A 26,659-nucleotide genomic window follows, 5' to 3' on the forward strand; every position below is an offset into this window, starting at 1 on the left:
AAAAAAAGGGGGAAGCACTGAGATTTGAAACTTACATGTATATGTGTGGAAAAATAGAGGGAAAGTTTGCCATTATCTGGTTCTGCTGAGAGGAGAGAGGTGAACACAACAGAGATCCTGGCTCTGATAATCTGCTGTTTGAGTGCCACATTTCTTTCACAACTAACTAATTTTAAAGGTGAGTTATGAGTTTGAGAGGGGATGTATGTGGTAACTTAAGAAATGAATAATAGAAATGGAAATTCTTTTTGTTGAAGTTGCGTTTATCATTTTCTGTTTTGGGAGAAATTTAAATGTGAGGAACATGTAAAATAATATGGACTATGTTTTCACAATAAATTAAGGTGTACTGGAAAAAAAAAGAATAGTTTAAGGGTTTGAGGTTGGACTCAGTAATGCAAATACATTCAGCATCACTAAGGCTGGTTGCCCTTGCTGGAATGTAGGCAGCCACCCAGGTTACACATGGTGGTGGTCTGAAAAAGCAGTTTGGACATGTGCATTTAAGAAAATCAAAAAAACGGTTTCATAATGTGTCAGTCTGTAAAAGTGATTTTCACTTGCCCAAAAAAAAAGAGCAGTAAGTGTGCTTTCAAATTATTATTATTATTATTATTATTATTATTGAATTTTGTACCGCGCACGGTTACCATGAGGCATCCCAGCGCTTATAGAGACCAAGAGCAGGCTACTAATAAAAAACAGAGAAGCTACAGTTATTCTGGGAACAGATACGTTTTCAGATGTTTCCGGAATCTGAGAAGGTTTGGTTCGGACCGCAGCGAGAATGGGAGGGAGTTCCAGGCGAGCGCTGTATGGATAGAAAAACTCCTGCCCCCTGAGCGGGCTCTCCTGATTCTCTTAGTCTGAAGGAAATGTTTATTGTCAGAGCGTAAGGCTCTTGTAGACTTATAAGGGCGAATCATGTCCTTCAGAATAGCTGGTCCTTTCCCCTGTATGCTCTTGTGAGCGATGCACAGGGCCTTAAAGGTAACTCTCTCTTTAACAGGGAGCCAATGGAGTGCTTTTAAAGCAGGCCTGGCTGACTGCCTGGCCGGAACATTCCGCAGCAGCCTTGCTGCTGCGTTCTGCACTTGTTGCAGGATCTTAAACGTTGACTCTGGTGCTCCAAGGAAGAGCGCGTTACTGTAGTCCAGGCGTGAGATGATTAATCCTTGGACTAACAGCTTCCGGGAGAGTTCTGGTAACAGGGGGAGAACCTTACGGGCCGACCGGAGCATTCCATAACAAACGCCCGCGATCTTCTTGGCGTGTGTCCTAAAGGACAAGTCCGGCTCCAGCCAGACCCCCAGGCTCTTGATCTCTTTTTTTGGGTCAGGCGGGGTGCCCATGCAGTTGGGCCAGCTGTTTGGCGAGAGGGCAAAACTTGAATGGCCCAAGATCATCAGCTCAGTTTTTGAGCCATTCAATTTGAGCGATGACCTGGACATCCAATCAAACACCTCTCTCAAGCAAGCATGGAGTGTCTCTGGCTGTTTCTCCAGCTGAGTAAGACTCACCACTAGCTGGGTGTCATCCGCATAGCTTATGGTCTTAAAGCCAAACGGAGACACCACACCCTCCAAGGGTGCCATATACACGTTAAATAACGTGGGGCTAAGGGATGAGCCCTGTGGCACCCCGCAGTGGAGTGGGAGGGGAGGGGATTTTGCATTTCCTTCCCAAACCTCGAAGGTACGCCCCTCCAAAAAGGAGGCCAGCCATTCCAGGGCCACTCCTGTGACACCCGACTCAGCTAGACGTTGTATCAGCACCCCATGGCTGACGGTATCGAAGGCCGCACTGAGGTCCAGGAGGATCACTGCCACTGATCCCCCTGCATCCAAAGTGTTTCTGGCCTCCTCTACCACTGCTAGCAGAGCCGTGTCCGTACCATGGCCTGGTCGAAATCCCGTCTGGGAATCCCTCAACCGGCCATTCTCCTCAAGAAAGTTTGATAACCGATGGTTCGCCAGCCTCTCGGCAATCTTACTCACTCCTGGTAGTAAGGAGATGGGCCTGAAATTGGCCAAGTTCTGCGGGTCCAAGCCCGGCTTCTTCAGAAGCGCTTTGACAACCGCACTTTTCCAGTCAGGCGGCACTGTCCCCTGAGTGAACGAGAGATTGATCAGATTGGTCAGGGGCTCTCCTATCGTCAGGGCGGCCTGCTTAAGGTACCGCATCGGGACAGGGTCCCGAGGTGAGCCACTTTTCATGCTCCCGAGGACCTTCAGTACTTCACCTGTAGATACAGGGCCAAATGACGTCAGTCGATTTTCCGACGTGCTGAAGTCCTCAGAAGGGGGCGATGTTCCCAAGACCGAGGGGAGAGAACTAATAATAATGTCGATTTTGTTTTTGAAATAGGTGGCTAATTCCAGACATTTTTCCTGTGGTCTATCATAGACAGGAGTAGGCTCAGGTGGTTTAAGAAGCTCCTTCATCACTAAGAAAGCTTCCCTGGATGAGGACGCAGCATGGTTTACTCTCTCCCCATAGAAGGAGGCCTTAGCAGTACGTATAGCACGTTTGTATATTCTAAGTTCGATGCGATATTTTTCCCTGCTATCTATCTCCGGGCACCTTCTCCATAATCTCTCCGCGCGTTTGCAGTTCTGTCTCAAGGTTCTGAGCTCTGGGGTATACCAAGGGGCAGACCCCATTCTCTTGTCCCTAATGAGCATCTTCTTGAGGGGAAGCACATGGTCCAGTGCATTGGTCAACCAGTTCCTCACTATAACATCTGCAGACACCGGGTCACAGCCCTTCTCAGGCTGAGTGTCCTCCAGACGGGCATTCCAAGTGTCTACCGGGAGCCTTGACCATGCCCTATCTATTCTAAATTCCCTGAGTGGGAGCGTGTCATCACACTTAATCTCCCAGTTAGCCATGATCAGTGAGTGGTCAGACCAAGGAAGGGCGAGGGGAGGCATGGCGGATATACCCGTCATGTTCGAAAAGATGGGGTCAAGAAGATGACCTTTGACATGGGTGGCTCCAGTATTTATCAGTTTCATCTGCAGGGCGCTCAGCTCGCTCGACAAATTGGTAGCCCTAGGGTCAATTTCTTCATCGAAATGGCAATTGAGATCTCCTAGCAAGATGAAGTTGGATGCGGCCGCAGCCAGCAGAGTAGTAATTTCCATTAGTGACGATGTAAAATCACCCATGTTTCCAGGGGGCCGGTAGACTAGGAGTCCTGTCAACGTGTAGGTAGGGGAAAATTGAAGCGAGAATTGGCAGCTCTCACAGTCCTTGACCCCTGCCTCACGTGCCTTACAACTCAGTGACTCCCTGTATAAAATGGCCAGACCACCCCCTCTCCCTGTGCCTCTGTCAAGATGGTAGATCAGATATCCCGGCGCCAGCGCTATCACTGCATCCGGACCCGAGGTGTCAGATAGCCAAGTCTCAGTAAGAAACAAGGCATCAACCTTGTGGTCCAGTAGTAGGGAGTTAATCTCTGTAGCGTGGCAGGGGAGTGATCTGCAGTTAAGCAGGGCAAGCCGACACAAGGTAGTGGGGATGGCATCTTCTACATCCAGGTGGCAAACTCTACATCCCCTAAAGCGCTTTCCGTCTTTGGCAACATAGCAGCATTTGTCGTATTTCGGTGTTCGGTAGGATAGGAGCTCATCCCTCGTATACCTGCTCGTGATGGAGTGCTAGGGACTCACATCGGGCATAGCTACTGGCCCCGGACCCGGTTGGGCCCGGACGGGCACAGACGGGCTTAACTCTGGCGAAACTCCGGCGCTAGTCCGGCGCGTCAACTGCTCGCGTCCGCTGCGCGGAGCCATAAGGGACTATTTATATAGGGCGACTAGACCGCTCGGCGAATGTGCCCCCACCTAAGATGGCCGCCAAAACTGGATCGAGCCCGGGGCCGGTCTAAACCCAGCACCCAGGGATCAGGGACAGATGGAAATGATTTATCTGCCTAACGAGGGTAGGAGCGTTTCAGAAAAACAATTTTAAAAGTGATTTTAAAAGTCCGTTTTCTTTTTTCGTCCTAAAAAGTAGTTCTAAATGCAGGGGGGATCGGACACAAGGGATAAATCAAGTGCAATTCTTTATCAAATAAAGCAGCAACTGAGCGCTCGACTAGCAGCCTCTCAGTAGTTCTTAATCCCTGGTCTGGTCACTAAGCCCTCCTTTTATAGGGCGACTAGACCGCTCGGCGAATGTGCCCCCACCTAAGATGGCCGCCAAAACTGGATCGAGCCCGGGGCCGGTCTAAACCCAGCACCCAGGGATCAGGGACAGATGGAAATGATTTATCTGCCTAACGAGGGTAGGAGCGTTTCAGAAAAACAATTTTAAAAGTGATTTTAAAAGTCCGTTTTCTTTTTTCGTCCTAAAAAGTAGTTCTAAATGCAGGGGGGATCGGACACAAGGGATAAATCAAGTGCAATTCTTTATCAAATAAAGCAGCAACTGAGCGCTCGACTAGCAGCCTCTCAGTAGTTCTTAATGGCAAAGAAATTTCGTTTTGGGACTAATGTGAAAACATGACTCTGTGTGCAAAGAGGAATTATAGGCAGAGATTTATTGCGTTTTTTTCTGGTGATTTCACAGTTGCATTAGTAGGAAAAAGGGGGAGCGATTTTTTGGGGGAAGAAGCAGACTCTTAGCACACACCCATGTGCTTGCCATGTATAATCATGCACAGTATTTACAAGCGAGTGGGGTTTTCAGGTTTCAGTCTGTAATGCAAAAACATTCAGCATCACTAAGGCTGGTTGCCCTTGCTGGAGTGTAGGCAGCCACCTAGGTTACACATGGTGGTGGTCTGAAAAAGCAGTTTGGACATGTGCATTTAAGAAAATCAAAAAAGTGGTTTCATAATGTGTCAGTCTGTAAAAGTGATTTTCACTTGCCCAAAAAAAAAGAGCAGTAAGTGTGCTTTCAAATTGGCAAAGAAATTTCGTTTTGGGACTAATGTGAAAACATGACTCTGTGTGCAAAGAGGAATTATAGGCAGAGATTAATTGCGTTTTTATCTGGTGATTTCACAGTTGCATTAGATGGAAAGGGGGAGCGATTTTTTGGGGGAAGAAGCAGACTCTTAGCACACACCCATGTGCTTGCCATGTATAATCATGCACAGTATTTACAAGCGAGTGGGGTTTTCAGGTTTCAGTCTGTAATGCAAAAACATTCAGCATCACTAAGGCTGGTTGCCCTTGCTGGAGTGTAGGCAGCCACCCAGGTTACACATGGTGGTAGTCTGAAAAAGCAGTTTGGACATGTGCATTTAAGAAAATCAAAAAAGTGGTTTCATAATGTGTCAGTCTGTAAAAGTGATTTTCACTTGCCCAAAAAAAAGAGCAGTAAGTGTGCTTTCAAATTGGCAAAGAAATTTCGTTTTGGGACTAATGTGAAAACATGACTCTGTGTGCAAAGAGGAATTATAGGCAGAGATTTATTGCGTTTTTTTCTGGTGATTTCACAGTTGCATTAGTAGGAAAAAGGGGGAGCGATTTTTTGGGGGAAGAAGCAGACTCTTAGCACACACCCATGTGCTTGCCATGTATAATCATGCACAGTATTTACAAGCGAGTGGGGTTTTCAGGTTTCAGTCTGTAATGCAAAAACATTCAGCATCACTAAGGCTGGTTGCCCTTGCTGGAGTGTAGGCAGCCACCTAGGTTACACATGGTGGTGGTCTGAAAAAGCAGTTTGGACATGTGCATTTAAGAAAATCCAAAAAGTGGTTTCATAATGTGTCAGTCTGTAAAAGTGATTTTCATTTGCCAAAAAAAAAGAGCCATAAGTGTGCTATCAAATTGGCAAAGAAATTTCGTTTTGTGCCTAATGTGAAAACATGACTCTGTGTGCAAAGAGGAATTATAGGCAGAGATTTATTGCGTTTTTTTCTGGTGATTTCACAGTTGCATTAGATGGAAAGGGGGAGCGATTTTTTGGGGGAAGAAGCAGACTCTTAGCACACACCCATCTGCTTGCCATGTATAATCATGCACAGTATTTACAAGCGAGTGGGGTTTTCAGGTTTCAGTCTGTAATGCAAATACATTCAGCATCACTAAGGCTGGTTGCCCTTGCTGGAGTGTAGCAGTCTGGACATGGGCTTTTTAAAAAATCTGAAAAGTGGTTTCATAATGTGTCAGTTTGTAAAAGTGATTTTCACTTGCCCAAAAAAAAGAGCAGTAATTGTGCATTCAAATTGGCAAAGAAATTTCGTTTTGAGAGTATTGTGAAAAGAAATGTAGTAATATATTTAAATAAAATAAAGGAATTTTTTTTTTAGTTTTTTTCAGGTTTTGCTGAAGAGCAGTGAACAAAATTTAAGATGCCTACAAAATCCAGAGTTCAAAAAACGCTAAAAAAAAAACTATATTTGAAGACAACTAGAGGATCAAAGTTAGTAGAAGATGCTGATGTTGGGAGGAAGAAAAAATCTTCTGGTAAGCAAAAAAAAGATTTTCTAAGGAATATATTCAAAAAAAGGAAAAATGTACAAAATGTCTGTACAGGAAAGAATGATTTCAAACAAAAAGGACAAGAAAAAATTGAGAATTTAGTTAATGCAAATATACCTTCTGCAACTAAAAAGTTAAACTTAAACAGAAAAACAGCGTTTAAAGAGATACGTAGAAAAATGTTTCAGAGAAGAGTTATGTCCAATTTGATAAAGGATGTGAAGAAATATAAGCAAAAGGCAAAGTTTTATAAGAGAAAAAAAGAAATTGAAGCCATTGCAGCAAAGGCATTAGAATTAAAAAGGAAACTATTCATATTAATTTTGAATAGGATGCGTACATTAGACAAAATGGTTAATGTACTGAAATCACATAGCAAAAGGAAAAGAGTAGTGAACAGAACAAACTTTTGTAAAGTGTTTTTAGGAAAGTGGATGCATAGTTCAAGTAGTGAACCTTTTTTTTAATGAAGAGAGCTATTTTCAAAGTAATAGTTTGCTGCATGCAGTTGACACCAGAGGTCGTTCATACGAAGTAAAAAATGGTTGCATAATGGAGAAGGAGATAATGGTTCCAAGAGATGAGGTACAAGTGATGGCAGATGAGGCAATGGGGAGACGTCCTAAAGCCCCAGTGTACACTTGGAATTGTAGTAGTATTTGCACTGTGCGTCAGGAATCTATTGATAAATTTCGAGAGTTTCTAAGAGAATATAGTAAAAAAAAGTATAAAACAGAAGATTAAGGTGCTTCAAAGTCTGGATCCATGCAGAGTGAGAGAGAATACTGGTTTGCAGGGTCATTCTTTGGCTTGTCTATCTAGAAAAGTGTGCAATAGTGTTTTCCATCATTTTAGGATGCTGGCTGTTCATCATACTGAAATGAGAAAGTTTGTGAGACGGTTGTATTTTGCCAAAAGTCCAGCAATAAAGTTAAATGAATTGAATAGGGCTCTGTTCCGAGGAACGGTATCAGATGTAGAGAAGGTTGTTGATGAAATTCAGTTTTGTTACTTTGGTCCTGAACAAAACAGTGCAGAGAAGGACACAGTAAATGAGGAAGAAGTGGAAGAGAATGTAGAACCCTCTGTAAGTAACACATTTAATGATCACATAACAAAATTTGCAATAGTCTCTAATGAAAGACCAAATTTTACTTGTATTTGTTGCCGCAGAACTCATTATAGAAAACAAACTAGGAATGTTGATCTCTACAGAAAGAGTGAAAATGAAGATAATTATAAGTGGAAGGATTTTGCCACATATATATTTCTAGAAAATTGTTTTGAATTGGGTGAAGATCAGCGTATTTGTAAATACTGTTACAACAAGTTAGAGGAAAATAGAATGCCGACCAGAGCTGTACATAATAATTTAGAATTGGATGCTATTCCTGCTGAACTTTCTGAATTAAATACATATGAGTCTATACTCATTCAATGTGTTCATCCGTTCCAGACCATAGTACGTATGGAGCCCAAAACTGGTAAATTACCTCCTTCAGATTTACTGAGAGGTTTAAAAGGTAGAGTGGTGTATTTGCCCTTGGATTTGAAAAAAAATATGGAAACTATTGATGCGGATACTTTGGAAACTGAACCATTAATTATTCTGGTTAATGGTGTACCTACAAAGAATAAGAAGATTTGGCAGGAGCTGGTAGATGTACGGAAAGTACAAAAAGCAAATTTGTATTTGAAAAGGAATAACAAATGGTATGAATCAATTTATATAGAAGAAGAAGAAGAAGAAGAAGATTTACAAGAAGACACAGAAACACCAACTGGACAAATTGAAAAAGTGGACAAGTCAAAGGAAGAAGAAATTTATGAACATTTTAGCATACATCCTCTTCATTCAAAAGAAGTTATGGGAGACAATATTGATCTCTTTCAGATGAAGAAAGCAAAAGGAACTCCCGTGAGTGTATGGGAGGAGAGCTTGGAAGCTCGATGTTTTCCCCAGCTGTTTCCTAAAGGAAAAGGAGGACGATACGATGAACGTCCAGAACAGATTCCAGCTTCTGAGTATCGGACTACAAGACTATATGCTGAAGATCCCAGATTTCGACAAAGTATTCCTTATTTGTTCCATCTTTTATTTGAAAGCGACTTGTCTGCACTGTCTTATGCAGTAAATCACATTTTAAAAAGTGGAGTACATTTACAAAATGTGTCTGCTAAGGATTTTATGGAGAAAGTGCAGCACCGAGATGATCATTTGGAAACACAACTGATCAATCTGATGGCTTGTCAGCGTGGGACAAATGAATATTGGTACCGACGCCATGGTGAACTAAAATGCATGTTACGGAATTTAGGAACACCAACATGGTTCCTTACCCTAAGCTGTGCCGAGTACGCTTGGGATGATTTACTGGATTTTCTACGAGAGGCCAATTCAAACATTAAAAACATCGAATACAAGACAGCAGGAGAACTGTGCTCATTGGATCCGGTTAATGTTTGCAGATATTTCAATCATAGATTTGAGGCTATGATGTCCTTCATCTGCAATAAAAAAAATCCACCTCTTGGAGAAATAGTGGATTTCTTTTGGAGAAAAGAGTACCAGGCAAGAGGTGCTCCTCATATTCATATGCTGTTGTGGATCAAGGATGCCCCAAAGTTTGGAACAGATACTGATGAAGCAGTGTTATCTTACATTGAAGAATATGCAACATGTGCTATACCAAAAAGCACAGAAGAGAACAAGTTAAAGGAGCAAGTTTTACGTTTCCAAAGTCATCGGTGTGGAAAATACTGTCGACGGAAATACAAGAGCAAAGAAAAATACTACACTAAATGTCGATTTGGATTTCCTAGACCTGTTCTTTCAAATGGAAGAGTAAACAGTTTTATGTCAGCTGTGAGACATACTATCACAAGAAAATCACCTAAGAATACCTACAACCTTAAAAGAAAAGAAGAATCAAAAAATATAAATGACTACAACCCAGTCATTTTATCCATGTGGAACGCTAACATGGATATACAGTATGTTGCTGACAATTCCATTGCTGTTGCTCGATATGTAACGTCTTACATTACGAAATCAGAAAAAACAGAATTGAAGGAAATGTGGGAAGAGATTTCTCACGAGAAGACTGTCAGTAAGAAGCTGTACAGTTTCAGTTTGAAGATGTTATCGCATCGAGAAATTGGATCCTACGAATGTTCAGATAGGTTATCTTCTGCAAGTCTCTACTCGAAGTCAAGAAGAATAATTTGGGCAAGTTTAGGCCTTGCAGCAATGAGAAATCGGGTACTGAAATCTGTAGGAGAAATTGAATATTTGGCCGAGAATGACCCAGAAAGTACAGATATTTTGAAATCAAACATGTTGGACACTTATTATCCCAAGAGAAGTCATCATCTGGAGAACATGTGTCTCTATGAAGTGTTGCAGAACTACATTTATTCACGGAAAGCTGCAGAAGACATCAACAATGGAAAATATAAAGTCGTTGGTGAAGAAGGATGTTTGGTGAAGCAAACAAAAGGAAGTTTGATAAATCACCGGAAGCTGAGTTGTGACACTACTGACAAGAAGGAATTTTACTACTTGGCTCTTTTACAGTTGTTTAAACCATGGCGTACAGAGGATGAACTACTGGGAGAATTTCAAAGCTATGAAGATTCTTTTAATGCTTGCAAAGACAGTATACAATGCAGTACATTCTCAACTTATCTGCAAATGTTAAATGAAGAAATTGAACAGGAAACTACAATTGCAGCAGAAATAGCTAGAGACAGTTCTCAGGACAGCCAAAGTTCAGGAACACTCAGTCAAGATCCCCTAGGACAACCAATCGTTGAAAATGAAGCATCAATAGCCATGAAAGAAGTGGAAACGGCTATGAATCAAGCTCAAGAAGAATTTATAGACTTAGAAAATTTGGAAGGACAACTGAATCAAGAGCAGCAACAAATTTATGAAGAGATCAAAAACAAAATTGATCACGGATTTCTACATGAAAAAAAAGAGTGCTCATGCACATCATTTCATCCAATCAGGATGTATGTAAGCGGACAAGCTGGAACTGGAAAAAGTTTCCTAATAAAAGTCATCAGAAGCTACCTAAAGCAAAAAACGGATTCTACTTTGTCTTGTGTGGTTACTGCTCCAACTGGGTTAGCAGCATATAACATAAAAGGAATCACTTTACATCGTTTGCTAATGTTACCAGTGGAGCATGAGAACAAAATACAATTCAACAAGCTAACTGGAGAAGCATCCTTGGAAGTTTCAAGAGTATTGAAGAAGATGCAAGTTCTCATTATTGATGAGGTGAGCATGGTATCAAACTTAATGCTTGCCTTTGTGCATTTAAGAATGCAGCAAATTTTGAAGACAGACTATGACATGTTATTTGGTGGAAAACACGTCATAGTTTTTGGAGATCTTTTGCAACTTACTCCAGTTAAAGGACAACCAGTATTTAATACTGTCACACATGAAGACACAAAGAAGTCATTGGGAAGCATCGGAAATACAAATATTTGGTCCTTCTTTGAGTACAAGGAACTTACTACTAATATGAGGCAAGCAAGCGATGAAGAATATGGAAGTATTCTGAAAGATATCAGGATTGGACTACTCACAGAAGTTGGCAAAAAAGCATTACAGAGTCGGCTGCTACATAATTTATTTCCAAAGGAAGAAATAGTTGCAGAGAAGATATACAAGAACATTGCAGAAAACAAAAGTGTCATCTGCTTAATGCCAACTCTACGTGAATGCTCAATATTCAATGAGGAGCTTTTGAAATTGGAAAAGGAAGAGATCAGGAAATTGGAAGCAGTGGACAAAATTGAGGATGGAAGAATTACTGTCACAGTAACAGGCAAAATGAAAAATAAATTGGACTCACTAGAGAAGAGCATCTCCAAAACAGCTGGATTAGAAAAAAATCTATATGTTTGCATGAACTGTAGAGTATTTTTAAGAAGAAATTTGGATGTTGTAAAAGGTTTAGTTAATGGAGCTATGGGAAGAGTTGTGGGTTTTATTAATTATCAGAAAAAAGAAGGAATTGAATGTTTAAAAATAAAATTTGATCAGATAGAAGAAGTTAAAGATATTTGTCGTTGTACAGTTCGTTTCATGCTTGTGAAAGACTTATATGTACGTAGGAAGCAGTTTCCGTTTTCACTAGCATATGCTGTAACTATTCACAAGTCTCAAGGATTGACTGTAGATTGTGCATTTGTGAACATTGGTTCAACTGTGTTCAAAGAAGGTATGGCATATGTTGCTTTGTCACGAGTGAAAACATTATCAGGTTTATTCATGATAGACTTTGATGACTCAAAAGTTAGTGCTGATACAAACTGTGTAAAGGAGTATAATAGATTAAGAAGAAGCTATGCTCCTCATTTAGGTCAGTATCCTGTGTTAGAGAAACGTGTAGTTTCTCGTAAAAGAAAAAATGACAATATCTGTAATGAAGATGTAGAGAAGAGGAAAAAAAAGAGGAGTGATGTAATTGCAAGCAAAAAGAAAAAGGAAAATGAAGAACAGGTTGTAGGATGTCATTTTGAAAATAGCTCTGGTGTCAACTGCTACGCTAATGTAGTGCTGAATGTTGCATTTTATCTGGAAAGTTTGCAAGAGCAGATAATAGTAAATCAGGGAAAAAGATTCTGTTCAGAGCTGAGTCTCCTTTTCAAAAGCTGAGTAAAGATAAAACTCAAATAGAAAGTGCTACTGAAATTAGAAAACTTTTAGATGTATGTTCAGGACGAACACAGTTTTCTCAAAATGTACAGCAAGACGTACAGGAATTTTTGATGTATTTTCTTCAGGTAGTGGAAGAAGAAGGAGTTCCCATTGACAATTTTTTTGGTCTCTCTTATAAATGGGAACATAGTTGTGATAATTGTTATAATATATGTGGCTCTAATGTTGATAATGAAAGGTTTATTTATTTGACATTGCCAGAAAGTAAAACAGTTACTTTTGCAAAATTAGTTAAAGATGCTAATCATAGCATGAAATATGGTGAGTGTAAATCTGACATGTTTTCAACATTAATTTTAAAGGAATACGGACAGTATGTAATTTTAATGATGCAACGATGTAGAGCTGATGGTTCAAAATTGGATACTTTAATAAAGAAGTTTACAGGACAGCAATTATCAATTTCAGGAAAAACTTTTGTAACTGTTGCAATAATTTTCCATGATGGACCTACTGTTACTTCTGGACATTACACAGTTTATCTTAAATGTGAAAAAGGTTGGACACTGTGTAATGATTCCCAATTGATTTTCAAACAACGTTTGCCTTTTGATTTAGCAAATTCCTATCTAATCTTCCTGAAACCTAAATTTTAGACAGATTTGGCAAGATCTGGACAAAATAATTTTACCATTTTACTGGATTACCATTGCAATTTTGTAGAAAAAAGATTTTTTAAATTATCATTTGGCCTAATGGAAAGATAACCAATTGTAATGTGGACTTTTTTAATTTTTAATGAAACTTTGAAAAACCAATAATTCAGAGATAATCGGTAACATCTGCACAATTTAAATTTTGGAATGTTATTGGACTGCCATTGGAATTTTTTTCAAAAATGATTTAAAAAATTACTATTTGGCCATGCGGAAAAGTAACCAATTCTATTGTGGACCTAATAAATTATTCCAAAAATTTTCGTGAACCAAAATGTAACAGAGAATCGGTGAGATCTGGACAAATTAAAATTTAGAATTTTATTTGATTACTGTTGGAAATTTATTCCCAAAAATTTTTTAAAATTACTATTTGGCCTAAAGGAAATGGAATCACATGTATTGTGGAGTTATTTGAGATATAATATTGTGAATATACTTCTGAAACAAACATATCAGACGGTATTTTAAAGAAATAACTATTGGTATTAGATGATATTTTTTTAGAATATTATGCATTTCTATAATGTTAAGTTTAAGTAAAAAGAGATTCTGGGCTTTTTTATTACAATCTTTGTGATTGTTATTTTTTTTTGCCCGCTGTAAAATGATGAATGCAATTGCTTTCACAATTTATAGTGAAATGCAATATATTCTGAAAACAGCAAAAATAAGGCAAAAATATTTTTGGGAAAAAAATGTAAATATGTGTACTGTATTATAAAATGTTTTAAAAATATTAATACTTTTTTCTTTTTTTTCAGATTCATATAGAAAATTTTCGAAAACTAGAACCATTTTTAAAGCTATTTTTTTAAAAAACAAATGAATAAATATTTTTTTGAGTGAGTATGGTAAGTAAATAATAATAATTGTAGTCTCTCAAGGACCTTGTAATGTGATAATTGATTTTTAGTGTTTTTAAAAAACAAAAAAAAAAAAGTACGCGCAGCGTACGCGTACGGTAAAAAAAAAAAAAAAGTTTTTAAAAACATATGTAAAAAAAAGATGAAAGATAAGGTTGGCTCTTAAAAGAACCGTTGTGTTCATGCAGGGACAGAGGAAAGAAAGCATGGGAAAATTATTCAAAGCGACAAATGTGCTGATCTATTTTGTTGTTCACTAGGGAAACACTGGTCTCCCTATGGCAAATTAGATCTTGACAAAAGGTGCATCGAATATCAACCCTTCGAAATCGAGGGTTCATTTCCAGAGGGCCAGCAAAAGGAGATGCTCCCCCCACAGATGAAGGGCTGACCTGCAGAAGAAGGAGTCAGCTCTGCAGATGATGGTCCAGGCTGAGCTGCTGTGGATGTACTTGCTTGTCTTTCTGAAGAGTTAACTCCAAAAAGATGACCATGTGTCCTTCTGTGTACATCCTGGAGGTGTCTCTTCATGGTGTGATTCCCAAAGGAATACTTCCTGTCAGGATTACCTCTAGAAAGTACACGCTTACACAGCTTGCAAGTTACTAATGGTGCATTCACCTTTTGCTGGCCTTCAGGAAAAGTAAAATAATCCCATACATAAGAGGGCTTTTGTTTCCTCGCTCTCTGCCTCAAGACAGTGCTGCTAGTGCTAGCCTCACTCTCAGAAGAGCTCTGCTGTTCTGCCATCGTATCCCAAAGACAAACCAGCTCCTTCTCCTAAGGGATCACAAGCAGAAATGAGGGGAATGGGTGTGGTGTAGGAGAGTTCTAGAACTGAAAGTAGTTTCAACCAATCAAAAGTTGTGTTTCATGATCACATGACCTTCCGTACGCTTACGGTACGCTTACGGTACGCTTACGGCAAAACTACGCATGCGTGTAAAAAAGACACGCTCACGCGCACATGCGCATAACAGTCACTACCCGACACTTCCGCGTAACGTGCGCATGTAGCGTACACGCGTACGCGTCCCACGCGGAGTACGCGCGGCTACGCAAATTGCGTAACTATACGCAAGCAGCGTGGATAAATTACGGACGTAGCGTAAACCATACGCTTACCGTAAGCTTACGGTACGCGTACTAAAAAAATAATAAAAAAAAAAGAAAAAAAGTACTGCAAATAAATTTTACATGTTTATTTTAAAAAATATATTAAAAAAAACATATTAAAGAATTTTAAAAATGTAATCATAGTCTTTATAAAAGGTAAGAAAATTAAAATAAAAATATGTTAGAAAAAATAGAAGAAAAAAAAAAAATTAGCATTTAAAAAACCTTGCAAATTCACTGAAAAAACCATGGGTTTCACACACGTTATAGTTAGGAATTAGCATTTAAAAAACCTTAGAAATTCAGTGAAAAAACCATAGGTTTCACACATGTTATAGTTAGCTGGACATTTTACTCGTAAAAAACCATTGAAATTGCCACGTTATAGTTAGTTCAGCTAACTATAACTCGCGCGCCCGCAATGCACTGCTGATGACGTCACATATTACATCACTCATGACATGGTCAGTGACATCACTCATGACATCACTGATGACATCTCAAATGACATCACTGATGACATCATCCAGTGAATGTGTGTTTTCCTGAAAATTAAATATGTTTTATTTATGTATATGTCAAGGTCGATGGAAGAATAAATGGGTATATAAGTGTCTAAATGGATGATTTGTTTTTGAAAAATTGATTGTGTAGCTGACTGATTAAGTGTATCATAGTGAATACATGGCTTAGTGAGTAATGTTTAAATATGGAAATATCTGTATCAGTCTCTCACTTTGTGTATATGTGGCTGCATGGGTTGGTGAGTAGCTACATGGGTGTCTATATGGGTTATTAGTTGGTTTTTTGAGTATCAGTCTGAGTGTCTTCATGGTTCGGTGGCGGGTATTACGTAGTGCATAGGTGCATGAATGAGTGGCTCACTCTTTGTATATGTTGAAGACAGCATGTGTGCAGGACTGTATGGGTGGATGAGTGTGTGTATGGGTGTGTTAGTGAGTGAATGACTGTCTCAATAGTGTCTTTATGAGTAACTACATATGTTTTAAACTAGTATATGTGACTATTGGTGTAAATAAGTGAGTATATGTGAGAGTGAGACATTGGAAGAGTTCCTGTATGAATAAGTATGTGTTTCTATAAGTGATTGTTTAAAAGACTAAGTATGTGTAAGTTTCCGTAGAAGTAAGTGTGGTGGTGTGTGAATAACTGTATATGCAAGTAAATGTATGTTTTATTCTTTATTAGCATGGGTGACTATGTGTGTGAGTAGCTCTATGGATAAGTGGCATTGTGTAACAGGATGTATAGGTGTATGAGTACATATGATAAGTGAGTACATGTATGAGTGACTGTATTGAACTGTTGGTGAATGAATGGATGTGTATGTGGATCTTAGAATTACTGAAGAGGTTGTTGTAACTGTTATTGGTATGTCCATTCTTTTGTAAATGTTAGTCTCTATTTTTGTATGTGTGTATCAAAGGTTATATTAGGGTGAGAGGAGGTCTGCCACTCTATCACAAGGATGATGTCATCAGTGATGTCATTTGAGATGTCATCAGTGATGTCATGAGTGATGTCACTGACCATGTCATGAGTGATGTAATATGTGACGTCATCAGCAGTGCATTGCGGGCGCGCGAGTTATAGTTAGCTGAACTAACTATAACGTGGCAATTTCAATGGTTTTTTACGAGTAAAATGTCCAGCTAACTATAACATGTGTGAAACCTATGGTTTTTTCACTGAATTTCTAAGGTTTTTTAAATGCTAATTCCTAACTATAACGTGTGTGAAACCCATGGTTTTTTCAGTGAATATATATATATATACATGTTCTCATTTACAAGCAGCTGTTACCTGGTGATTTTTTGTTTCACCTCCATACAGGTAGAGCTCCTCAGCTCCTGACTTTCAGAACTTTTTGAAGACACCACTATCCTTCTGTTGAGATCCTACATATAAGATTTGAATTTGCATATTTCTGTAAAACAGCACTGTCACAACTAGACACTATAATAACAATACACAGGACTGTGATTGATTTGTAGATCTTGTCAAACGTGAAAGAAGGAATCGTGTTCTGTTCCCAGCCGCTGTCATTCTACACTTTACGTTATCCTGCTTAAATCACTTTATCTCTCTGAGCCTCACTTTCCATTGTATTCTGAAACTGAGAATTTAGGAATCAGTATACCGGTCAACATAAAAACAAATATTTCTATTGCACACATTGCAACTCTTGATCCCTTTTTGTACCTACAGAGGACAGGGGATTGGTGTACATGATCAGTTTTTTTCTGAATTATCAAAGTAGTACATCGATGATGCTTATATAATAAAGTTCAGGTAGGCAAAGTCTCATTGTATAAAAGTTGGCCTGGGCTGTGTTCGGAGAGTTCTGTTATGTGGAACTCCGTGATGTGAAGCAAAAACTCTGCTGAGCGGAGTTCCACAAGTGGTGGAGTTGGAGTGCGTTAGGATGCGCTGCTCGCGCTGAAATTTAGCACTGATTTTTAGTGCCACGGGCAGCGGAAGTGGGCGCAGCTTCTTTCTGCCGCTTGAGTAGATTTTCTAACCAAACAACAGCTTCCTCAACGTGAATGGATGGTTTCTCGGTGTGAGCGGTCGCAACCATCTGCAACTGCCCGCGTTGAGAAATCTCACTGGGAGGTGGTCTAGCATTAGATTTTCCTTGCTCCTCCTTGCCAACTTAACATTGGTGAGTGCGAGCGAGGAAAAAGCGGAGAGAAGTTTTTTTTAACTCTGCTGCTATGCGGAGGGCAGAGTGCGGAAAACCTTGCAAAGTCCATGAATAGAGCGGAGTTCACCGCCCAGGCCTGCATAAAAGATTGCAGTGATGATGAGGAACTGGGCAAGCTAATTGTCTGGAAGGAAAGCAAGAATCCATATAGGTTTTAATAATGCAAACAGTGATTGTCCCTTCACCACGCTGGCTGAATGCAGAAGGTAGATATTCTCATTATTATGCAGCAATAATGATCTGATGTGCAGAGTCATGGTAAACTCATATCTTTTTGTCTTGAAAAGGTGCAGAATATGTCTCAGTCAATAGAAGTATTGGACAGGCGGACCCAGAGAGACCTGCAGTACGTAGAGAAGATGGAAAACCAAATGAAAGGGCTGGAGACCAAGTTTAAGCAGGTGGAAGAGAACCACAGACAACACCAGGCAAGACAATTCAAGGTATGTCTGCATCTTCAGCTTGTTCCTCCAAATCTGTTCCAAAGCACTGTAGCCATGTTATTGCGTATGACAGCGGCATAAGCAAGATGCAGGAAATGACAGGGTGGCCCATTAGACTACAAGAGGTCTTTACTTATGCAAGTGGCATGGTGAGATGCAGGAACATCCAAATGACAGGGTGGGTCACTAGAATACAATAGCTCTTCACTTATGCAAGCAGCATAGGCGCGATGCAGGAATGTCCAAATGACAGGGTAGGCGACTAGACTACAATAGATATTTACATATGCAAGTGGCATAGGCGAGATGCAGGAACATCCAAATGACAGGGTGGGCCCAATAGACTACTATAGCTCTTCACTTATGTAAGCAGCATAGACGTGATGCAGGAACATGCAAGTGACAGGTGGGCCAATAGACTGCAATAGCTCTTTACTTATGCAAGCGGCATAGGAGAGATGCAGGAACGTCCAACTGGCAGGGTGGGCCACTAAACTAAAATAGCCCTTCACTTACACAATACAAACTAAAAAACCCACTCCAGTCTCCAAGTTGAATGTTTTGCTGGTGCAGCATTCAATTTGCTGAGAAACTATTCAAATTTTGTTCCCATGTATAAAACTGTCAATCCATGTCGCAAGCGACAAAAATAAATGACGATACTTGTGATCAATCGATCAGTGTCAAGCACGGGTGGCTGCACACTATGGTCAATGGTCATATAGTTTGCCCTTCCTGATTAAAATAAAAATTTAAAAAATGACAGGATGCTTAGAGAAATGCTTAAACCCATCTTAATTATAAAAATATGCTACAGTCCTGCACTAATGAGCAACATGACTTTAAACTCAAACTTTCTTGCCCCCAGGGTCCAGGATTACAGTCCTGCTTCCTTCAGATACACTCTATTTACCTGCCTTGGCTCATTAGTGGCGGATGCTGCACCAGGAGCTTAGCACAGGTCCGCGCCGCCCCACCTGTGGCAGCAGGTCTCTGCGGTGCACCTGATCCACAGACCTCGATTGCATCTATGGTTTCTGACAACCTCTTTGCAAAGTTGGCTTTTCAGATTCTCCTTCTGGCAAAATTGCTCACAAAACATATTTGCCTGAAAGTTTACTTGCAGGTGCAAGCTGCAAAGTTTTTTAGATCACTGATGGAACTAGAAGTTCCACACTCCGACTCCTGCACTTTCTTACATTCCATAGTTCACTATTTTGCCTCGTAAATAACGTTGGTACAATTGCATCATTTTGTCAAAGTTTAGCCGAAAATGTAATATTCTATATTTTACATCCTACTTCAAAACATGCAGGTCAAACTATTTACAACTTTTGTTTCTGATGTAGAAAACAGGAAAAGTAGGAAAGATTTCATTAAAAAGAGACAGAGAGATGTAAAAGTAAAAACGTATGCTTTTAACGATCCAAGTTTCCAAATAAGTTGTATTTAATTTCTGAAACCTATCTGGGGAGCAACATGTTTTTTGTCCTCTTTAAAGAACAATCAAATCATTTTTTTCTGTTTTATATTTATTCAGAGGTTTTTGCTGCTGAGTATTTCCCTTCCCCGACAATTGGCAATAGTTTTTCCAAACAAGTTGGTGTATTTTTTATTTTTTTTATATTTGACTAATTTTTAGAACCTGATTGATTAAAAGCATCCTGGGCGGGAAAAAGAAGACTACAAAATCACCAACCTGCACAATCACTTAAGAGAAGCTTATATTTAGGGTGATCAATAACCATGAAAATAAGCTTTGAACTCTAACCAATCTAGTCCACTGCCAATCAATACCCATCCATGTGCCGTTTTCCACATTTATTAAGGGGGTCATGTGTGTGACACTGAACCACAGCTATTGTCCCCAAACCTCTTAGACTCCTCTATTATTGGAGTCAAACACTCATCCATGTGTTTTTCCTTGTCTGCAGGTTCCTCAAATTAATTGCTGCTCCGCACAACCACAATTTCAGGGAGCACACTTGTGCATAGGCACTAACAAATGATACAAATTGGTATGCAACATAGATCAGCATAGAACTAGATACATAAACAGACACAATTAATACAAGAAATACTTAATAATTAATTGATTACAAATAATTTGATTTTGGTGAAAAAGACAAAAGACAACGCACAACCATAGTGGTGAAAAGAGAACCACCAGAGAATATGTTTGACACAGTTCATAGGAGTAGACTCGAGTTTCGATTCCTTTACTTTGGATTAAAAATAAGACAAATGAAAAACGTGAAATCTTTACACCTGGGAAAAGAGGATGTCTACAGCTATGAATCAGAAAAAAAGGATCATTAGGGGGTCTGCAAAAGCACAAGCATCTGCCAAATTTCGCCCCAACCCTACAACTCTTAATTGTAGGAATATGTTCCTTATTTTAATTAGTGTACTCTTTCCTTCCTCCTCTTTAGCCTGTCCCCATTTCTCTTTTCCTTTCTATTTCTATTTCTTCTTACCTTTCCTTCTTCTTTGACCCGTTCTCTAAGTCGCTCATTTTCTTTCTTTACCTCCGTTTTTCAATTATTTTATTTTTTCCTACTGGCTTCCACCCATGTCTGCCTTTTTCTATGTTTTTCTGCTATCCTCTGGCCTACCATTCTTGTCACTTCTTCCACTGCTAACACTGCTTCTTGCTTAGTCACTTATTCTCTTATTTCTGCCTTCTTGTACAAGATTACCGTCTTTTGCTTTCTTTTTTCTTCCCTTCATTGTTTCTCCAACATATTCTATAAGCAGTTCACTTTTCTCATTCCTTCTTCTCCTCCTTAATCTAAGTTGAGATTTATTTCCAGCCCATAATCAAAATCTAGCACCATTTTTTACCAATTCTTCACCTCTACAATATTGCCCTTTTTACCCTTATCCTCAAAATATTCAAACCATTTCTGCATTTTCTATCCCATCTTTTCTTTTCTAATTTCAGCGGTTTAATTTTTTTCTGGTATTTACCTGCCTGCATTCCTCAGCTTCTCTCCACTTCGTCCCTTTCTTTTAAATTCCTGTTTCTGCTCTCTCAATTCTATTTCTCAATTTTTCCATCTTTTATTGCCTTCTCTTAGATGGGTTTTATTCTCCTCCACAATTGTTTCAGTTCCTTATTCTGTTTGTTCACCTTTATTTTCCATTCGCCCTCTTTAGCTGAATTTCTGTATTCTTACTACTGTCTAGTTCCATCCTTCTCCTACAGATGTATTCTCTTCCTCTCCTAGATTCTCCGTCTCCTTTTTCCTACTGTCTCACCCTTTCCACTTTATATTATTCTTCCTTTATACACGTCTATAGATCCTGCTCCCGAAAGTCTTTCTCATTGTAATTTATTCGATCCTTCTAACCATTTCTTTCCTTATCCCCATTTTCTTTATTCTTTCCATCTTCTGCTGAAGCTAATGGAGTTTAGAGTGCCCTGGAATATTTCTAACTTCACAAAGTCCTCTGCCACCCAACACACTTTACAATAAAGGAAGCGGAGTTGTTGGGGAGCTGCACGGGACACATCCTTACCCCACATGCTTTACTCCGCATGTCATTACCCCGCGGTTATTACTCCGCAAAAACTTTTACACTGCAGGGCTTTACACCGCAAAACTGTTACAAGGCATTCCCCAAAGTAACGCCCCCATGGAGTTAGAATAGTAATTGCGTTGAAATGGGGAATGTGTTGTAACGGATTGCGTTGTAAAGCCCTGCGTTGTAAAGTTTTTGTGGACTAAAAAACGCGGGGTAATGGCATGCGGAGTAAAAAGGCGGGGTAAAGTGTCCTATTTGAACTGCTCAGCTCACTTCCAAAGCATACCTTCACCTTCACTGCAACACTTTAGTAAACACACCTCAAAAATAGAATTTAATTATAATTCAAAATTTCAGCGCAATAAAATGTACAATTTATGACAGTCGAAATATACATCCCCATATTTTGAAACTCAACACATCCTCTTCCAATGTAATTCCCAAGAGGGCAAAGTATTGAGGATGTACACGTATTTATTAACAAACAGATGCCTCCCCGAAAAGTGCATCACTGCAGAAGATAATAAAATAAATTTTTAGACTTAATGGAAAAGAAAACCTGGCTAATCCTGATAGTAGCAGCTTTAAAACTCTCCCTTAATCCACAGAGGGAAGATTGATGGCATCTACATTGAATGTTGCAGTGGCTTAAGCAGCCTGTTTTAAATTTAAGGGGATTTAATAAATTATCCATAAATATCTTCGTGTTTAGCATTACTAAAACCCCCTTTGCAGACACAGGAGCACATACAGACGGACATGCACACACCGACACACAAACCAAAAACTGAAAATACCACTGGCGTTCAACTGTAGTCTGTCCACTTCCCAAAACATAACAACCAAAAACGAATGTCATGAGCTTACCGATAAACCGCCCTAAAAGCGCATTCTGTATTCACAATCCAAAACACATTCATCACATTCACTTTGGAAGAAATGTGGCTAACATTAGTTTCCTTGGCAAGTGTATTTCCTTCCTCATGCAGTAAGGTGGCCCTCTGTGGAGTGAGCCTCAGTAAGCATGAGTAGTAAAGCAGTGGCGGCTCGGCGAGGGAGTGCTGCGGGGCAGGGCAGGGGAGGGGCAGGGCAGGGGAGGGGCAAGGTGGGGGGGGGGTAGTGGAGTCCAACATACGACGGACAGGAGTAAGGTAAGTAATTAAATAAATAAAACTATTTACCTTACTCCTGTCTGTCGGATGTCGGACTCCACTACCCCCCACCCACCCTGCCCCTCCCCCGCCCCGACTCACCACCCTGCAGCACTCCCTCGGCGAGCCGCCACTGCAGTAAAGGAAGCTAGATTCACTCTCTTAGGTAAAAGTACTAAGAAAGCGAGCTTGGATAAGAGATTATGTTGTCAGACTTATCCGAAGCATTGAGAGCATCCGTGTCCAGCCTGCTGTCTTTGTTGATGATGTTGCACCTGCTGATTTCTGTGTAGCATGCTCACACCTAGGCCTGGGCAAAAATTTCGTTCCGTTCGCGGAAATTGCGATAATTTGACATTTTTGCGTTCCGCGGAGAGCGCGAAAATGTCAAAAATTCCGGTTTCCGCAGCTTGGCGATAATTTGTTTCTTGCTCGCGCTGTAAAATAATACATTCTCGCGCGCGCGCGATCGCCTTACCTGAATCCCTGCGTTCGCCGACAAGTTTTCTTGATCCGGTCGCGTTCTCCATGAGATGTTGTATTGTTTTTAGCCATTTGCGCTGTCTCGCGACAGTTCGCACCCGCAGTGACGTCATGCGTCGCGCGATCACGTCTTTCTTCTCGCGATTATGCACCGCGAGAACAACTCAAAACAAGATGCCCGCGCCCGCAAGCAACCACATGGGTAAGTTGGCGACCCGCAACCATGCAGAAAATCTCGCGAACATGCCGGAAAAAAACTTCCGCATCTTCGCGATATTTCTGCTTGTTTGCGATAATTTTAAACATTCTCGCGATAATTTGCGAAGGTTAATTCCGCAAATTCCGCCCACCCCTACTCACACCTCCACTCAAAGTCCTTCTGCTTGACCCTGCAGTAAACTACCAGCTGATGGTCTTCAGCTGAATCCCACCTTAAAACCAACTTCAGGTGCCACAGATTTCATTCAGAAACTGAGGCCAATATGGGAAGGTAATGTGCCCAAGATGATAGCATTGGAAATTGGCACACGGCTACCAAGGCTCTCCATGGCAACTGTTTAACGCTCAGCTAGCCCAGCCTTTGAACCAATCGCTCTTTCTGTGAACGAACTTGGACGCCCATACGTGCAGTGGGAAATATGGAAATGCACATTTCTGCATGCAAAGTGCTGCTGGCAAAAAAAACAGGCTGCGGTTTACAAAGCCTTGATAATGGAGTGGCCCTTTAACGTTCACTGCCTAATTCCAAACTGATGGATTCATCCAGGATGTCCCATCTCCTGATCACAACTCTATGGTGGACGGTTGAGTTGGTGAAGGCTTCAGTCCATCTAAGACTTCTGCACGGGTCCAAGCAATGGGTATTTGGGTAGTGAAGGAGATGATGAAACCAAGCTGTCTTTGGATATGATATGCAATGTTCAAAATGGTTTTCCCCAAAACAGAAGGCTGCTACTCATAACACAGCTCTAGAGCCCAATAATGTACACTTAGGCGACTTCACTACCATCAACAGTCACTAACCCCCCCTTCAACGTGATGCTGGACCCCTCTCTTACTGCAGGCAATTTCAACTAATTCCGTCAGTTTTCATGCATTTTGAGGACATCTTTTTTTGCGCATCTCAAATGTCCATTGGGATAAAGGGCTTCTTAGCCCAGGGTTTCCAAAGTTATATATATTTTGTTGAAATGTCATATAACTTTTGTTAAATCATTTGTGCACAACGTGGTGCCCAGTAATCCTGTTTTGGGCTGAAAGAGGACTGGAAGTGCCCTGGTATTTCCAGGCACACATGGTATTTCCAGGCACACCTACACCTACACTGATATTCCTGGAAAATTTGCCAGATTTGGGGGGGGAGGGATGTGAGAAAATGGCAGTGTACTATCGCTCTGCCAGTGACACAGTATTAGTGGCATTTCAAGAAAGTAAGGAGAATGAGCACTTTCTTCCCCCTGGATGGGCAAAAGGCAACCATTTTAGGGGCCAAGTTGTACTATGCCTCACGCTGCTGTAGCATTGGAACCCTGCAGTTGATGTTTTAACCCCTTCCACGCGGGGGTAATTCCCCCGCGGTGCGGGGGGAGTGGGGGCGGCGACGGTGGCGCTGTGCTCTTGACGAGCCCAGTTTGTCATGAGGCACAGTGGAGCTGTGCTCATGACGAGCTGAGCTCGTCACTACCCCGCCCATTGATTGATTCTCCTGCACAGGCGGGGAATTAACCACGCGTGGGCGGGCCGCGACGGTTATGACGAGCCCAGCTCGTCATGAACACAGCTCCACTGTGCATGAGCACCGAAGCGGTTAATTAAAGTTTTTCCCCTGCTCAATACAGAGCTCAAACAACGGGTGTAACGTAGGGCCCTGCAGCCCCTATGGTCTGAAGGGGGAGTGGGGGGCAACACGTCAAGCCCTCAATCCTTCAGGCTCCGCTTTAAGCCCAAAGTTTTATAGCCTCAGGAGCCCCTCATCAAAATCTGCATGGGGGCCCCATGATTTTGTATTACCATCTACCCTCCAAGTTAACCTTAAATTTACTGCACTACCCACAAAGACAAATACAAAGAACACTCCACATGGAAAGAATACGCTTCAGGGGTGGCCGATACACTTAACATTTGCACGCAAGAATCAAAAAAAACATTGCATATCATCTTCGAAAAACAGACTGAGTCATCTAAAAAATTACTGCATGTCTTTGAGTATCTCATGCAATATTTCGTACAGTTGATTAATGCATATCGCTGTCACTGTAGTGAGCACCCTTTTTCGGTGACCGTGGTTTGCTAAAACATTGCTAATGAAGTTTGTGCATGCTTATGGGGTGTTTAAAAAAATGCTGATGCAGTGTTTTAAAAAAACTCGCAACAGCATTTCGCCTTCCTTCAATGCCCGCAGGAAGGCGAGGGTTTGTCTTAATATCAATACAGTGTATTTTTGTGTAATTGATATTTTGTGTCAGCTCAGGGTTAGAGAGCTAGATCCTCAACACTATTTCATCTTTTTGCTTACAGGGCTAAAATAAAAGAAAGTTTTTTCAATGCTGCAATGACTGAAGATGCAGTTCATTCCCATGTAACCATGACAGAGGGCCACAGAACATTTTTTTTGCACCATGCATAATATATTTTTGTTACTTATTTTTAATTTCCCAAACAATTTGGCACCATATCACTAAGGAACCTTGAACACATCTGGGACCTTCCTTTGCATGCGACTGTAGAAGCATTCCATGAGTCTCTTTAAAAAAACCTTAAGATGTTGCACTCTACAAATGACAAATAAAGGCCTTTTCCCAAATATTTTGGTGTAGTGTAGACTGTTTAATATGTGCTTTCTGACGCATCATTTGGACAAAGATTTTTTTTTGGAGGGGGCGGGCGGGGTGAACAAATCCCACACATTTGCACTCATGTAGGGAGAGGCCAGGGCGAGGCAGGGTTTTGCAAATTTTTGCACGCATGCCACTGAACCAAGCTTATTTTAACCTTGCAGGCAATAAAAGCGAAAATGGAGGAACTTAGGCCTTTGATCCCAGTGTTGGAAGAGTACAAAGCCGATGCAAAATTGGTATTGCAGTTTAAGGAGGAGGTCCAGAATCTGACGTCTATTCTAAACGAACTCCAGGAGGAGATTGGCGCCTATGACTACGAGGAACTGCAGAGCAGAGTCTCAAATCTTGAAGAAAGGCTCCGTGCATGCATGCAAAAATTAGGTAGGCTCAGAAAATTGATTGTGTCCCTGCCCATCCACCTACAATGTAAAGCACACACAACACTTCCAGAAAGCGGGCAATGTCACCTTTTTACTATCTTAACATTTGCAGTTTTTAGGTCTGCACAATATATACGTATGTCTCTCTTAGTTCTAGTAAGGAACGACCAAGAACACACAATGAGGTCACACACCCATGGACCATGTCATTGGAATGGGTTGTGCCCGGGATTAAAGGATCTACAAATCCAAAGTGAAACAAATGTGCTGGAGTAAACTTAGAAATGG

At 40.6% G+C, this 26,659-nt stretch overlaps 1 protein-coding gene across 2 annotated transcripts in view; it reads left to right on the plus strand.

Annotated features, from left to right (window-relative positions):
• The window catches only part of LOC146868665 (noelin-like), a 147,445-nt gene that overhangs the window by 71,818 nt on the left and 48,968 nt on the right, over nt 1–26,659 (plus strand). For both annotated transcript variants that reach the window (XM_085612799.1, XM_085612790.1), the window contains exons 2-3: nt 17,837–17,992; nt 26,153–26,372. In XM_085612799.1, coding sequence (XP_085468925.1) covers nt 17,846–17,992; nt 26,153–26,372 — 367 coding nt within the window. In that variant the 5' untranslated portion in view covers nt 17,837–17,845. The remainder of the gene's footprint in view (nt 1–17,836; nt 17,993–26,152; nt 26,373–26,659) is intronic.

Source organism: Triturus cristatus, chromosome 1_2, assembly GCF_964204655.1.
Source record: "Triturus cristatus chromosome 1_2, aTriCri1.1, whole genome shotgun sequence".
Taxonomy (NCBI): Eukaryota; Metazoa; Chordata; class Amphibia; order Caudata; family Salamandridae; genus Triturus; species Triturus cristatus.